Raw genomic sequence first — 17,314 nt, forward strand, 5'->3', positions numbered from 1 at the left:
TTTTGTAGAGGTACTGGTAGAAGGAAAAGAGCTGCTTAAATGAACTGCAATGCTTTTGTAATTTTCCATTTTAAGTAGTATCCAATCTAGCTTTTCCTAGCTACTCCAGCTGTTTCTGCTCTCATTTCATAGCAGGTAAATTTGGGAGTTAACAGTAGAGGCTGTTAAAATATGGTTCTGTTCTGAAATATGACTGTTTAAATGGTACTGCGGGTTTCTATATTTGTATTTCAGCATCACCCAGTTAAATGTGCTCTCTCTACAAATTAGACAAGTTTTTCTGCCCTACAAGCCTTGCAAACTTAACCTAGGATCTGAAGGTTAAGCTGGGTTCTTTCTTTCCCAAGAACTAATCACCAGAAATAATCTATTGTCCAACATTCTCCTCTCTGTTAATTTTGTTGGAGATAAAAGGGTTGCACAAGTGCAACAAAGGAAAAAATGTCACCCATCTGTTAGAAATTAGACAGCAATTTTCTTGATACACATGCTAAACACTGCAATGCTTATAGAAATAGAAACTAACTTCTGTTACCAATGTAAGCAGATCTCACTTTGGACCCACAGAGAAAATAGATCTGTTCAATGGAAAGTAGGTATTTTTAAATAGCAACTGCTCTGACCATAACTACCCTCAAGTGCATAGTCAGTTTTCAATTCACAGTGATTCCTTACACTAATCTGCCTCTCCCCTCACCCATATACAACCACACATCCTAGTATTCTACCCTTTTCCATTCTATTTCTAATAACACTAATGTTTCTCGGGCAAGCAGGCAGCACTTTGAACATCAGACTTTAGTGCAAATTTGTTTCTCTTGCTAATGTGTCCTGTGTACCCCTTTGATACTGAAGTGACCCTGCAATCACACAGAGACTAGAGAGCTATTTTCTTCAAATACTAATATTAATACTAAATCTGTTTAACTATTCAGAACTTATTGCTGAATATGGTTTTTCTTCATTGCTGCAAGGATGTAGCCAATGTCACTATGAAAAGACCATGTCCCCTGATGTCAATGTTTCCTAGTGGGGTATCAGACCTGTATTCAAAATATTTTGAGAACTGGGCTTCTTTGCCCCAAAAGTAGATGAAACATCTCAGACAAGTGAGAAAAAGGAAAAACAGCACGGGGGGGATTTTGAATGAAAGCCACGTCTGTATTTCCTCCCATCCACTTAGAAAGTGGCACCATCAACACAGAATGATAATGCTCAATTTGGCATTTAAAACTTTACACACACACACACAACATGTGTTCGAAAATACAGCACACTGTTCTAAAAAACGAAAATGTTTTGTAACCCATCAAGGAACACTACATGCCTTTGTAAAAGTACATTAAATTGCCATTTTATAAGTGCAGTAACATGTATATGTTTACCAATTACATGCACCTTATGTGTTGACTGATGAATACACTCTGGCATATGTTCTTGCTTACACACCTCACATGCTTTCTTATTAACTCATGGAATAATCATTACCAAGTGTGAGCATCTCCATCCTGCAACATATCCTGCTATCTATCAGCAAAGAGATCAAGTACAAAAAAAGTTTTGTCAAAGATTCCCTTTTTTCGGTACTGGCTGAAAAATGAAGTACAACAATTGTAAGTGACTACAAAATTTACTTGATTCACTATTACCTTTTTCCTCACAACCTCAACCCACTGGGTTACAGCCAGATTCAACAGATGAATGAAACAAAGACTTGGTAGGTACTACCTTTCTTGTATTCCAATCTGTAGAGTAGGGATGTAAAATCCCATTTAATTATTTAACCAATTAAACATTAAGTTTAACCAATTAAATGGGGTGAGTGGGGGAGAGGGCCCCTCCAGCAAATCTGGGCTGGAATGCCCACCCTAGAATGCACAGTTGGGGGCTGCTCCAATCAGGCTGCAATGCCCCTGCCCACATCGCACCAGGGCCGGTCCCAGGGGATGTTCCAGGTGGGCTGGAGTGCTCCCCACTTGCCATGAGCACTGTGGGGCTGGAGCAGCCCTTCTGTTCACAGTGAGTGGGGGTCTGTTCCAGTTCCCACCAGTTAACTATAACCCATAAGCCTCACCCATTAAAGGTGAGCACAACTGGTTAACTGGTTAACCACTAGCATCCCCACGGTAGAGTACATCATACAAAAGGCCCTGATTTTTCTCTATGACTTCAAGGTGCTATTACAATGCAAAAAATAAATAATAACGAGAATTGCAATTCATCCCTTTGCTAGCCGAACATGCTCTTTTAGCTCTCTGAACAATGTTGAGTATTAGATGAGGTTGATAATATCATACCTAATTTGGCTCTCTTCTAGGAATTGAGTTTTTTAATCTTTTTAATATATACATTCCAAAAAAAATTCTGTACTGCTATGAAATAATTGTGTTTACTTTGCCTGAATATTTAAAATTTTTAAAAATTCAAAAAAATGTAAGATCACATGCCAAAATGCAAATGGATTTAGTGTCCATTGGGAACTGGCTTGTGAAATTCTCTGGCTTCTCCTACAGCTGTTCACTGGCCTTAATTTTATGCAGATGCCAATACCTAGATTTGTAGTTCATCTGTCCTGGCCATGACTGATACTCAGACCCAGTGTGACCACTGTCATGCTTATTGCTCTGCTTCTTTTATTTTTCTGTGTCACCAGTGCAAAAGAATTCAAAAGGTAAAAGTTGATCATAATTTTTTTGTTGCCTTCTCCAGTATTGTTGGGCCAATGATTGTCTGAGTGTACCTCTAGACTAGGGATGTGAATGACTAGTCGACTACCAATAAGCAAATGCCTATCGGATAATCGCTCCCCACCCCCTTTCTGCCTCTATCATAAAGAGGCAGCTAGGGGGGAAGAGAAGGGACTGCTTGAATGCGGCATCGCCTCATGGAGCCTGGGGCCAGACCCCAGGCTCCACGCAGCGCTGCCGCTTTGAAATGCCGCATGCAGCCCAGGACCAGCTGGGGAATCACTGCTGGCCCCAGGATCCACGTGGTGCTAATGCTTTGAAATGACACATGAAGCCTAACATGGGGCTCCCTGCGGTGTTTCAAAGTGGCAGCACTGCATGGACCCCAGGATCAGTTGAGGAGTGCTGCAGAATTCCTGCTGACCCCAGGGTCCATGCAATGCTGCCACTTTGAAACATTCCAGGGAGTACGGGGCCAGTCTTGAGTCCCCCGCTTGCCCCAGGCTTCACTCAACACTTTCACCTTTGAAGTGGAGCAACAGCCTTGGGGCTGTTGTGACACTTTAAAGGCAGAGGAGCCCTATCAACTAACTGAATAGTCAATGCAAATTCCACCGACTATTCGATTGGCCAATTAATATAAATTTAAACTTCTCTACTCTAGACAGTAGCACATCATGGCAGGGCTTATGTAGTGAGACAAAGGCATATGAGATTATTCTATAACACCTGTATCTTGTCACAACATGCAGATCATTTGTGTCTTGTCTATTTTTCTCTACAAGTTATCAATCCTTACCAATGCTATGGAGAGTTAATGTAATTAATGAGCCAAAACTACATATCTAATATTGACACTGTAAAATACAGTTCTGTAATATATTCTTCAACAGTTAGTCATAACAGTCACCCACCTGTTTAAAAAAATAAGATCAATAGCAAGCCATATTTGCCACTTTCCTCACCCCCACTACTGGGAGATAATATAGAGATCATTTTAGTCAGCAGTGAACACAAATTGCATTTTTAACTTTAGTATGACAGGACAGCATCAAAACTCTTACTCAGCTGGTGACTGTGGCCCTCTGGGAGTCTGTTTTAGATCAGACATTGGTATCCAATTATTTTATCTGAATGCTGCTTTATAAACAAGAAAGCAGATACACAATGACAATATGCCAATTTCAGTTTATGATACAAATCAACAAGTTAGATATCCTTCAAATTTGTCTCTTCTCCTCCCACCCCAAATCAAAACAAATTCCAGTTACAGGCATCACTGACTTTCACAAATTCAGTCTATGCTCAGGTCAGAATCTACTCTTAGTCAAAGAATTGCTCTAGAAACATCTGCCGACAGATCAATAAAGCCACATCAGAAAACATCAGTCAGTCTTTATGAGTAAAACTAAACATAAAAACAGCAACAATTTTAGTGCTACAACTACAGTACTACTATCTAGGCAGATACTGTTCTCTTCCCTTATGAAAATATCACAGGATGGTCCTGTAGGAATCTCAGCAGCACAGTAAGTGGTAAAGATCAGTATCCTCTTGATAAAACTTTAAAAAAAAACACACACACAGTCTAGTAGCACCTTAAACACTAACAAAACATGTAGATGGTATCATGAGCTTTCATGTGAACCACCCACTTCTTCCCAAATATGAGCACTCACCATCATCATCTTCCCTCAAGACCTATGGCCCATATTTAATTATTACAGTCCCCATTTCCTTCATTTTGTACAGGTACCCTTTAGGGATGTTAAATATTTATTTTAGTAATCATGTAACCAGAACAATTTTTAGCAATTACACAGTTACTAATATGCTCCCGGGGGGGAGCCCCTGGCCACCCTACGCTGCTGCCTCTGCCCTGTAGGGTGACAGATAGAGCCGGTCCACGAGGAGAGTTGTTTAAAAATCAGCTCCCTGCACAGACCAGCTCCCACCTATCACCCTGCATGGCTGCCTATGTATCAGAGGCAGCAGTGCAGGGCGGCAGCAGCAGCCCCAGTCCGCAGGGGCCCTAAGCTTCCCGCAATCAGAGGCTGCTCTGGCATATTACCACCACCTCCCCCCCCCCCCTTGCACTGCTGCCTCTGATATAGAGGCAGCAGCATGGGGGGGGGGGAAGAGGAACAGGTGGCTCCACAGAACTGGTACTCATAGGAGCTTTTCAATCAGCTCCCCCTGAGCACCAGCTTTTAAGCTGCTCCCCTCCACATAAGAAGCAAGGGGAGAGGGGATGTGGGAGCTGGTGCTTGGGGGGAGCCAGCTTAAAAGCCAGCTCCCCATGAGCAATGGCTCCACAGAGCCAGCTGCCACCGCTTCCCCCGCTCTGCTGCCTCTGGGGAGAGCTCACCCGCCCCCTGATAGAGGCTGCTGCCGTGGAGCAGTCTCTTTCAATGGCGGGCCTGGGCTTGCTGTGGACAGAGGCTGCTCCGTGGGATGCCAGAGCAGCCTCTGTCCATGGGGAGCTCAGTGGCCCCGCAGACAGGGGCTCCCCAAGAGTGGGGCCGGGGGCCAGGAGCGTACTAGCTGATGCTCCCTCAACCCCAGAGACCATTTTAGTAACGGTGTAACTATTAAAAATTGTTGCGGCTACACAATTATTAAAAAATTTAACATCCGTAGTGAACATATAGATTCTATGGTGCTGTTTTAGATTCCAAGTCATTAAAACTGTGAAATTAAACTATTACATATGCATGAAGAAAAAGTGGTTATAGTTGCCTACCATTCACTTTGTAGATATGTTAAACTTGGTTTAAGAAACTTATGTTTCTAGGAATAAAGCTTTTCTATTGCCATTATAGTCACAATGAAAAATTAGCTAACCAGTACATACACAAAAAAGCAACTTACAGTGGTATTATGAAACTCCATAAATACATAATACTCAATAAATCTACAGTAACTCCAGTTTTACACCACTGTATATCTACCATTGAAGAACACCTCGTTCCAAGTAACATCGCTCATTTCAGTCATTTAACTTATATTCACCACATGAATCTGATATCCCCTTTAATTTTGTTGTTGAAAATGATTTGCATCATGAATCACTAAACTGAAGTTGCTAAAAGAGTCATTTACATTAAAGGAATTAATCCCACAGCATTTTAAGTCTCCTGAAGTGAATAATTATTTTCTGTGTTCACTTGGTGGCATGTAAGATATGAATAAGAGCAAATTTCCTCCTTTACACTTTTGCAGATGAAATAAATATGTTTGGTACCTATTCCTAGAAAGGATTTGATAGCTTCCAAACATCTCTCCGCTATGTATTGTGCAAAAGATTACAAAAGTATTAGCAACAATAAAATATATGACTGCTTCAATGTAAGGAATGTTACCTGTTATACAGAATAAGTGCATTCATATTTACTTTTCTGTTCCCCATTAATTAAAACTATTCTCTGTATGTATATTTTATATGTATTATCTGGATACATGTTTTCACAGACAAAATAAAACCAATTTATCCTAGAGTTACATCTCTTAAAAGAGAAAATATGCAGCTCAACAAGTTTTAACCCCACCCCGTTTTTTCAAGTAACTAATAAATCTTAAGTGAAAAAGTCACCATGCTCTTGGCTGTCACCACTGTCGGGGTTTGTAGGAGGATTTGGGGGGGAGGGTACATTTTAGCAGCCTTGAGGGTAATTTACTGCTCAGCTCTCCACATTCTGACAATCAAATAGATAGAAACAAAAATCCCTTTTGCACACCTGGAAATAGTTACTCCCCATACTGTATGAAAACACTGTACTGGAAACAAATTAAATATTTCAGTGAATCTCAACATACAACTCCTGATTTTAAATGAAAATATCACGTTACTGTGGGAACTAAGTGTCATTGTAACCACACAGCTGAATGTGGTTTAGTGGAACTTTGCATGGGCTGAAGGGTCCATCTGGCCAATCCTAATGTAGAACTGCAGCTTCATTGTGTAAACAGCAAAAAACTGGGTTCATCCAGCAGGTACATGTACAGGTTGCACCTCCCTAAACCAAGACACTGTCATCCGGCAACATGCATAGTCCGTCAGGATCACAGATGTTGCTGAATGAGAGAACCCCAGGGCAGGAAGGCCAGCAGCTGAAAGCCCAGGGGTGACAGGGGACCTTACCTGATCTGGCAAATTCCCTCATCTGGGACCACTCGGGTCCCGAGGGTGCCAGAGCAGGGAAGTCTAACCTGTATTCATGGGCATATGGGGTGACCCTATATTTCCCCAAATTGCCACTCATTTCAAGTATGGCAGACTGTTTTTCTGAAACAACTTTAAACACTTCTTCCACTCCTGCAGTTTTAATTCTACAGATAATCTTGGCACACTCTGTGCCATATAAATAAATCAACAGCCATCATTAACCATAGCAATGTGACACCTCTTAAGAAACATCCACTTCTCAGAGTATAGTGCTACTAATGGTTGCTGGCTGTCAGATACAACACAATGACCAAAACAAATACCACAGAAAGCAAATGGGAGCACAGAGAAGAGAGAGGAATTTGTGAGAGTGCCAAGATTTTTTTTTAAAATATTTGATACTCTCTTCCACAGCATGTATTTTGATGTCTCTTCCTAGAGCTTCATTTTCTTAAACTTTATTATATGCTCCAGAACAATCTTATCTTCAAAGAAATTCTGTATAATTTATTTTAAAAAAAAACCCATGCGGCACCATGCAATCATTCCTGTACCTCCCTCGTTCCCATCCTGCTGCAGTCTGCTCTTGCTGCCCTGTTCTGCCTCCTCCCCTCCCGGCCTAACTCCTACCCATTTATTAATTCCTACTTCTCAGGTCAGGTTATGTCTCTAATCACTAGGAGAGACTGTCAGTGCCCTTACCTTGACATCCAGGAGCAGCAGTAAGGATCCTCCCCACGTACCAACAGCCATACAGGAGGAGTAGCAGCAGCAGCAGCAGGAATTCCTTTTTACCCCCAAAAGAAAGGGAGTAGAAGGGAGAGGGAGACAGAATAAGGGAACACCTGCGGTACTAATCTCAATAGCCAGAATGTATCTGCTTTAATGGAGGCCTGAACAGACTTGTCCCTACGTCCTCCATACAGAATTAATTTCTTGCATTGCTGGTGCTGAAGGACGCCCAAGCAAGGGTCTTATTACTAGGCTCGACAAATCAATGAATCTACTCGCCCGTGGTGAGTAGATTTCAGCCGGTCGCCCCGTTCACCGGTGGCGTGCGCATGCAGGTCTGGCACATGCACAGTGCAGGGCTAGCGAGTAGATTTCGCAGTGGTTTGTCAAACCCTGCTTATTACTGTTCCATAAGATGTAGCCAGTGGCTCTGAGTTATTTTCCAGGCTCAGAGGAGGCCTTGCTGCATCAGATATACTTGGCTTGTGTTTTCATCAAGACTTTCATCATGATCATGAAGTCTAGAAACATATCTTTAGAAAATAAATAAATAAGTTTCCATTCTGATGTAGTCACATCACAGTAAGAGGCAGGCTCCTAGGCACTAGCCAACAGAGCCTATCCTTCACTCCAATCTGTGTGCGAGGGCATCATTAGGACACATTTTTAGATTCCCCCAGAATCCTACAGAAGTATAATTTCTTCCTCGTTTCAACCTTAGCAATTGGTTTGCATTCTGCTTTCAGAGCTCTCTCTGCAAAGAATAGGACTGGAAGAATTCGTTTTATTTTAAATGAAAGCTGACCTCCTTTATGATTCCATCCCCATGAAATTAGGGAGCGCAAAGACTAGAACACACAAAGTACAAAGCCCAGCTCAACTTATCTTTGCAACCAGGGCAACTGTAACCCTATCATGTTAAAGCCATTACATAACTGAGACACTAGTGTATGATCAAGATGAAGAGTACAAGGCAGGCTTAAAGTCACCAAATAGGCAAATGCATAAATAAATGAGAATACTGCACTAGGAATTGTAATTTATGCCAGCAAATCTGACTGGTAAACATGCTTACATGTTACAGTATCACCTGCTTTAATAACCCACATATAGACAATAACTAATGAATATGCAAGATTCTTTATTTCCTTTAACTCATAAAACTGCAAACCTAAATATTTGAATTTCTTCCATAAGCCTACAGAAAGGCAGAACTTTGAAGTTTCTAAAGACGAAAGACTATTTTTCTTTTGCTGCAGGCCAGAAATTAGAATTTCTTTACTGATTCTGCCAAACCGCCATATAATGCATTTTTTTCATCAAAATAAACCACTTTGAATTAGAGGTGTCCCATAGCTACTAAGTGATCAACGTTTCGAGGGTCAGACCAACTTTCTAAACCACTGTAGGAACCTTCTGACCAAAAAGGACCCTCCGAAACCAAGCAAGATCAAGCAGGTTTGGTAAGGAAAGAGTTTCATTCCATTTCCGCACTGTTGGCAGTTTATGAGAACAGCATATGCTGCAGTTTTATTTTGTTCAACATCAGAGGATAGCATCCACAGGGTTTATGTACTACTATTATTTTAAGTAGATGACTCAAATTCATCTTTTGTGGTAAAGCTACTGAAATCAACAGAGCTACTCCAAAGAATAATCTGTTCCTGTTATTTTGAATTTAAAAAAAAATGGAGGACTAAATAAAAATACAAAAAAGGGGGGAAATGTTCCACTGCGTAGCACACAGCAGCATATAAGACATGTAAGCATATAAAACCTTAGCCTGTTCATTGTATTTTTTAAAAGCCTGTATAAACCCCCAGTTCTCTGGCACTCATTGTATTATTTGTGTATCACTACTATTTCGTTTTTATATTGCTCTAAAGCCTCTCAACGCTGAAGAAATCCAGATCATCATTAATCTAAAAACAATAGGCCACGCTGACATCACATCATCTCATTAATCTTCATTTGTCCCATCACATCCTGTCATTCTTATGCAAATAGCACACTGGAGGATGCAACTTTTCTGCACTCCGGGATAAGGAGGAGTAAGGCTGTTAAAAGCCCCAGGGTGCCATCCTGAACCACAGACCATCACTTCATTCAACGCCTTGTGTTTTACATCAGATCTAATGTGTTTGACATTCAAATTTGACCCAGCAGGAGGCAAAACTATTTGATTTCTCAGCTACACACATTTCACTTCCTGTGCTAAAATACTCACTGAATTCCTCATGGATCTAACAGCCTCTTGCTTCAGCTTTCCCTTGCTAATGGAGATTGAAATACAGCTCAAGAGGAAGAAGATATTTGCATAGGACATGTAACAATGATAGCAACCCACCATTCTCACCAAGAATTAAGATCCACATACTAAAACCTTGGTTACGCTGAGTGACACACAAGCAAGTTGGTTTAAATTAGTGAATACCAAAGAGGAAAAAGACATGGGTACCTTCCAAGGAAATTTGGTAGAGAGCACTCTGGAAAGAATGTGCACACTCAATTATAAGCCTGTTTAAAACATTTAATTTTAGCTTGAATAAGAGTACACAAGGTCCCAAAATGTTTCAGGCCCCAAAAAATTACTCCCAGAGCCTAGAAAAATCAGCACGAATTAAAATCATTTCCCATACTTGTACCTCTAGCTCATCAGTTCTATTCCCACAGCTGTTCCCCAGACACCACAGATGGTAAAAACTCAACTTATTTGTTGCATAACAGGAAGGATTTTATTATTATTATTATTATTTACTCATAGGAGTGTTTTGTTTCATCAGCACCTTCAATAGATGTTCTGAACATCTTGTTCCCATCACATGTGTGAGTATCGGAAGAGCAATTTGTATTAGACAGGAAAAAATACAGGAATAAAAGTACATAAAATAAGATATATTCTTTGAGGAAAATAGCAACCACCTCAGAATATCCTTAGCATCAGCACATGAGAAGTGAATGAGAAATCAAGCTGGCTAAAATGTCTCACACAATCTTAAATGTAGGGGGCTTTTTATTGGCAACAGTGCTTAGGTACCATGGTAATAGTCCCATAAATAATTAAAATTAATAAATGTATGTCACAAGAACCAACCAAGATTACAGTTAAATGGATGGCTGAAAATACGCACAGATAACAGAGAGCACTTACATCTAAACTTACAATGACAGCAAAGCCTGAATTAGACAGAGGAAAAATAATCTTCCACTTACTTGCACTCTAGATTCTCAAAAGTTTCTCTCAAATTATAGGAGAAGACCATAAACTGTATATTAATTTTAAAAAACTACATAACAGGAATATGCTGGATTTAGGTTTACTGTTTTTGTAAATTAATACATTTAGACATCACAAACACTTTCCCAACTTTACAGTGTTTACAAACCTAAGAATATAACCTCTGATACCATTTGCTATATCCCTCAATTCCTGCAACACAGATGTGAATTGTACGTACAGCTTTTTATAGGAAATAAGGAACACACACTAAAGCAGCGTTTCTTAAAGCATGTTCCGCGGCGCACCGATGTACCGCGAGACAGTCAGAGGTGTGCCGCAGAGAGAATAGAATTCAAAATGGCAGCCCTTAAAGGAGCAAGCCTCCTTTTTTTTTGCTCAACAATTTTTCCCTGGGGCAGCTTTTCCCAAACAGTGCTCTGTCGAACCCCGGGGTTCCGCAAAGTGGAACTCAGGGTTCCCCCAAAAAATTCTGCTCCCCTGCCCCCTGCTCTCCCACTGTGGCTGCCTCCTCCCTAGCCCGCAGGACAACCCCTGTTCCACGGGGCCTCCGGTGCTGCGCAGCCTCCTCCTCCTCCACATGTGCAGGTGGCTGCTTTTGTAGTGGCCACTGCTGCTGGGAGGGGGTGGGGTGGCCAGAGCTGAGGAGCCGCTCCTGGACCTTGGCGTTTTAAAATTGCCGTCTGCAGGGAACCCGGCTTAGGCTCTGCCACCCCACATCCCCACCTGGGGTGCGTTCGGGCTCTGCTGTCCCCTCCTTGGGGCACACTAGGGCTCTGCTTTCCCCCTCGCCTGCGGCGCGCTCGGGCTCTGCTGCCCCCCATGCTCTGCTGCTCTCTCTCCCCTGTGCCCCTCCCCAGCCTGCTGAGGAACTGGCAGAGTTTAATCTGGCAGGGACATTTGGAGTTTCTACTCCCCCTGTCCCCCGCGCCCTGCCAGCGGGAAGCCTGGCCTGGTATTGCAGCTGCGCTGGGTTCCCTGCTACATGGGTGCGGGGGAGGGGGAGAAGGAACTGAGTTCTCCCCGCGCCCCCAAGGAACAAGAACATGCTCCCTGGAGGCTTTCCCTGCTGCAGCAGGGTGCCAAGCCAGGTAAGCGTCCCCCCTCATGACCATATATTGACTGGAAATATGTGATCACACTAATTAATATTTTAAAACATTACATTCATTCATATTTTAAAATTCTGCAGTATAAGGAAACTGCCGAATCGTAACGTAAACCAGAAACCCACATTTCAAGATATTCCAGATATTAGCTTACCGAAACTCAGATTAATGGCATTCTTATGGTATTCACCTTCTCTCTTTTCCCTTTCAATGAAGAGAAACAGAAACCACTGTAATGTAGGCATCTCTAACTCTTGGAGTAGAGAGCATAATGGTGCAACCTATTTGGCTTGTAGGAAGCATGATGCACACATTAGAGCTGGAGGAATAATTTCCAAGTTGGCATATCTGCGCTTTGATCAAACTAATGCACTAGAAATAGCAATGTGACAGTGGCTACATGGTTAACAGTGTGCCTAGGATTTCAGATAGGATTGTACTCAGGATGGCTAGTGCATCTCACCGCCTGGGCAACAGCTGCTACACTGCAATTTTTTGAGTGCTAGCTTGATCAGAGATTCAGAGCTAGCATGGGTATGCTTACCTATGCTGGAAATTGCACCTTCCAGTTTACAAACAGCCCCACACTGATTCACTGGTTCTCAAACATCAGTAAGCTGCACTTAGTCTCTCTCCTCCTGCAGTGAGTGTGGACTGGCAAGTTTCTAATGTATACCCATCTACATAATAGACTTTTCAAAAGACTTTCTTACCTTGGAAAGGAAAATAAAATCATTTTCAAAAGTTTTAAAATATGGTTTTTTTCTTTCTTACTGCTTCCCTTGTCTCTCTTTTTGTCCAGACCAGTAATAATTAATACATAACAATGCTCCAGCTCAGTAAAAAATCAGCAATAAAAGGAGATAGGAGAAGCATAATTTGTATTTAAAAATAAAGTAAGAAGAAAATTAGTCTTTTCCATTTCTCATTTTAAATTTTGTAAGTCAGTCAGAAAGCTTTTCAATTCAGAACAAACTATAACTTAATAGGCATGTGTTCCCTCTGTTATCTACTGGCAAAATCAAGAACTTTAAGGCATTTTCACTGGGCAAGAGATAGCAGTAGAAGCAGGCACCCAAATTACACAGGTTAAAAGAAGAGAAGCTAATAGTTAACAGCAACCCTGGCATTTAAATTATATCAGCTGAAAACCCTTTCCCTCTCTAAGAGGGAAATTCTTGTCACCCGATTCTAATCTTAGCTAAACAGGATCTATATATGAGATTTCATTGGAGATATAAGGAAACAGAATTCTTCTCCCAAACACCCATATATATACAACATTGCACAGTAGTTTCTACTACAGGTTACATAGTGTTTTGTTCATTGGAACCATCTATTTTGCAGATTTTGCTGGAAATGGCAAAACTGAGGGAAGTCAGGGATTGTAAAATATCCTATCTTTTGCAGTATATTTTCTTCTCTTACTGCTGGCTCTGCAGCAGCTGAAAACTAAATTAAACCAGCACTACATACTGTGATGTTCACATGCGGTAAAGACATTAGAACAAAACCAGCAGGTTAAGTTTAAAACCCTCTTGTCTACATGACAATGGTCGCTGTTGCAGCAGAAGGCGCGACTGCAGCACTGCTAGCAACAGAAGTTGTGCACAGCTATTAATATTCCAGGTTTGTAGCTGCCTATTGGGTTTGATAGCTAGCTGCTAGAGGAGACATTTCAAGGATGAGTTCTGACTAATGTAATTTTATAGTAAGTGTGTTTGTGCAGAACTATGCAATTCTGAATGGCGATCTGGTCAAAAACTGGGATTTTTACCTCAGAGGAAATTCCAATATTTCATTTTTTTTTTAATTTTCTCAAACAGAAAGAAACCAATGTTGCGTAATAGCAGTCCAGTCAGCGAGTCTGGCCCATAGAGGGAAATGGGGCTGTGAGACACCCAAACTTTAACTTTTTTGTTCAGGTGGACACAAAATACTAGTAAACTGACCCAAATCAGAATTCTTCAACTCATTCATCTTATCCCAGATGAAATATTCAGGTTAGATTTTTCTCAACAGAAAAATGAAAAATTTTGGCAAGAATCAAAACATTCTAGCAGATCATTTCAATTAGAAATGACATTTTCAGTTGAAATTTGAGGGGAAATTCCTAACCAGTTCTGCCCTAGTGGCTTATACACAAAGTGCATAAAAAAGCCTTAATGATAACTGCCATCAATTGTACATCTTTTGGACCCAAGTGATAGAAGCTAGTGTTTTTCTGGAGCCAAAGACAAACAAGTAAAGAATTCCTCAAGTAAAGGCCCACACTTAGGGTGTGTCTAGACTACAGAGTTTTGTCGACAAAAGTGGACTTTTGTCGACAAAACTATACCTGCATCTACACTACCGCTGAGTTCTGTCGACATAACGTCGACAGAACTCAGCAGTTTTGTCGACGCTGGTAAACCCCATTTTACAAGGCATAACGCCTTCTGTCGACAGAGTTCTGTCGACAGAAGGTGTTATTGCATGTAGGGTTGTGTCTAGACTACAGGGTTTTGTCGACAAAGCAGCTTGCTTTGTCAACAGAACTGAATGTAGTCTAGATGCTCTTTGTCGACAGAAGCTTTGTCAACAGTATCTGTCGACAAAACCCTGTAGTCTAGATGTACCCTTAGACATGCTTCTCAGAGAAAAGTAGTACAAACTTTTTCTGACAAGAAAACATGGCTTTGAAGTGTTTTAAGATTTGCAGAGAATTGTGGAGGGTTTTTTTTGGGTGGGGGGGAGGCAAAGGGTTTGCAATAAGTTACAGATTAAAGTTTTTCAAAATGTTCCATGGAGTGTAATTATTATCCAGATATAATTGCCTTAGAATCTAAAGAGAAATTGTAATGTTTTACATCTGGAACTGCTATGACTGGAAATGGACTGAATTAGCAGCATTGAGTTACTAAATATTTTAAAAGGAAATAACTAATGAAACCAGCAGTCCAGCAAACTCCTTCATAAATAAACACTATAGAAGCAAAATAGACACAAGTGGTTCTGCAGAAATGTTCCACACATCCTGTGAGCCGGATTAAAAGAAAAAGACTTTTTCAGAAAACTGATACTTCAGGATGTTGCAGTTTTTCACTAAGCCTCATGTAACAAAAAAAAGGAAATGCAGACATAATCCTTTCCTCCTCCTTTTGTCTTTATTTTCAAACACCTTAAATAGAAAATGGACTAGAAAATTATGAAAGCACTGAAAGAGAAACAAATTATTCCAGAGCCGGTTTTCACAAGAGACTAGTATATACCACAATGCAACTATTCTTACCTTGTCGATCATATCCGGTCGGTTTGTAGCTGCCAAAATTGTCACGTCCTTTAACTGTTCTATCCCATCCATTTCCGTTAACAGCTGAGCCAAGACACGATCTGCTACATTCCCAGCACCTGAAGACCTAATTAACAAAAATGGCACTACATTAGTTTTCCCATCCTTGATCATAATCTAATGAGAAAGGATTTATTCTTCTGTAAAAAACACGACAAAACTGACATTTTATTGAACAACTTTCTCATTTTCCACTTTCACCTTCAGTACCTGAAATAAAAAATAACATCAATCACGGAAACTAGTCAGGGCAATATTCCAGAATTAGCCCTCCAAAAGATTTTTCAGTATTCATAGAAATAGCTGGGCTTGTCACTTACTATCTTGTCATTATAGACTAGACAAGATTTTCACACAATATAAATAATTTAGTGTAAATATTTCTAAGGTGGGAACTACTGGATTCACTTGGCTTCCTAACTAAACAGACAAAACTTCAGTTCCTACCACTGCCCAGGTGATTGCTTATGCCACCCAATGCAGTATAGAGTACAAGTACTTCTGCATTTTGCAATGTTCCACTATATTTTCCCTTCTTCAATCTCCATCAAATAAGACCAATTTGAGTGCTAGCCAATTAACTCATAAAAGCATTTCCTGCCTTTATAATTCATCCATCTGTTTCTCCAGATGTTATAAAGAGAAGGAAAAAAGAAGGAGGAAGATACAAGTCTTGAAAGATACAAGTCAAGTTTTGAAATCCCCAATACATTAAAACCCAAAACAGAAGTATAAAATATTTTATGCAGTTGAAAAAGTTTGGGAACTGATTCTAGTGGCACTAAAATTAATGGCAAAATTCTTAAATACCAGTGAAGGAAATGTTGTTAAAAAGTCATTTGGCATTTTCATTATAGCTTCTGATTTTTAAAGCTTGCTACACTATATCGGGCTAACTGTAAAGTTAGCCAACTGCCTTCTGCCCAAGTAAATGTATGTACATAGAAGATTTATGGTGCATAAATCAAAGTAAAGAAACAAACTGATTACTTAAATAAAGGTTGTGATATTATTAAAATGTGTTGTTGCTGCTGCTGTTGTTTTTAAAACACCCTAGCCCGTCTGAATAGAAGCAAAGCTATGCCTACAGATTCACAAGTTTGGGACAAGACTTTGAACTCTTGGCTTCTGAGATGGGTAAGATTTTCTATGGAGCGAAAGCAAGATACTTAATCTCCTGAAGGCAAAGACAATCTACAGCTTTATTCCAAAAGCTCCCTCTGCTGAACAACTGCTGTAAGTAGAGTTGAGAAGTTTAAACAGGTGGGGGAGGAAAGAAAGGGGTAAAGCCAAACAGTGTAAAGAAAATCTTACTGACCTTTAACAGAATTTAAATAATAGAATTACGGCCTTCTCTTTAGACAGGCTAAAATTCAAGCTACGTCTAGACTGCAAGCTTCTTTTGGAAGAAGCTTTTCCAGAACAGATCTTCTGAAAAAACTTCCGAAAAAACGCGTCCATACTGCCAAAGTGCATCTGCTTTTTCGAAAGATACTGTCCAGACTGATTGGACTCTAGCATAAAAGGCCACCTGGAACCACTTCAGGCAGGGCTTTAGGTCACCAGTTGCTTCCAAGTGCTGGCGTCAGAGTCTAGCAGAGACACGCGCTTAAAGGGACTCCCCTGGACAGCCGTTTCTCTGCTTCTGCTGCGTGTCTGCCTACCTCTTCGAGGGACAGCAAAGCTCTAGCTGTGCGTGATGTGGTTCTTTGGACGCCACAGCTTTCTCCTTTGTGCCATGGAGCCGGAGCTGCCCCTGAGCATGCGATGGCCCCACACAGCCATGCTGCAGTTTCTGTAGCACTTTGTGCCGGCTGCCTTCCCGGTCCAGACCAAGCTTGACCCCGAGCTCATTCTTGGGACCCTCTCCCTGGGTGCGGGAGCAACGCTCTTGCCACCACAACCCTCAGTGGAGAGGCGTTTCTAGAGGGTGGACACCAGTTCTGACTGGTGGGACTGGCTGGTCATGGAGCGGTGGGACGACAGCAGTGGCTCCAAAACTTCCACATGCAGAAGGCCACTTTTTTGGAGCTGTGCGCCTGGTTTGCCCCT

General features: G+C 41.1%; 1 protein-coding gene across 5 annotated transcripts in view; it reads right to left on the reverse strand.

Moving 5' to 3' along the window:
- Positions 1 to 17,314, reverse strand: part of AFG2A (AAA ATPase AFG2A) — a 291,912-nt gene that overhangs the window by 175,755 nt on the left and 98,843 nt on the right. For all 5 annotated transcript variants that reach the window (XM_075929851.2, XM_075929850.2, XM_075929853.2 and 2 more), the window contains exon 14: positions 15,203 to 15,329. In XM_075929851.2, the coding sequence (XP_075785966.2) occupies positions 15,203 to 15,329 (127 nt within the window). The remainder of the gene's footprint in view (positions 1 to 15,202; positions 15,330 to 17,314) is intronic.

Source organism: Pelodiscus sinensis, chromosome 4 (genome assembly GCF_052426305.1).
Source record: "Pelodiscus sinensis isolate ZL-2025 chromosome 4, ASM5242630v1, whole genome shotgun sequence".
In the NCBI taxonomy this organism is placed as follows: domain Eukaryota; kingdom Metazoa; phylum Chordata; order Testudines; family Trionychidae; genus Pelodiscus; species Pelodiscus sinensis.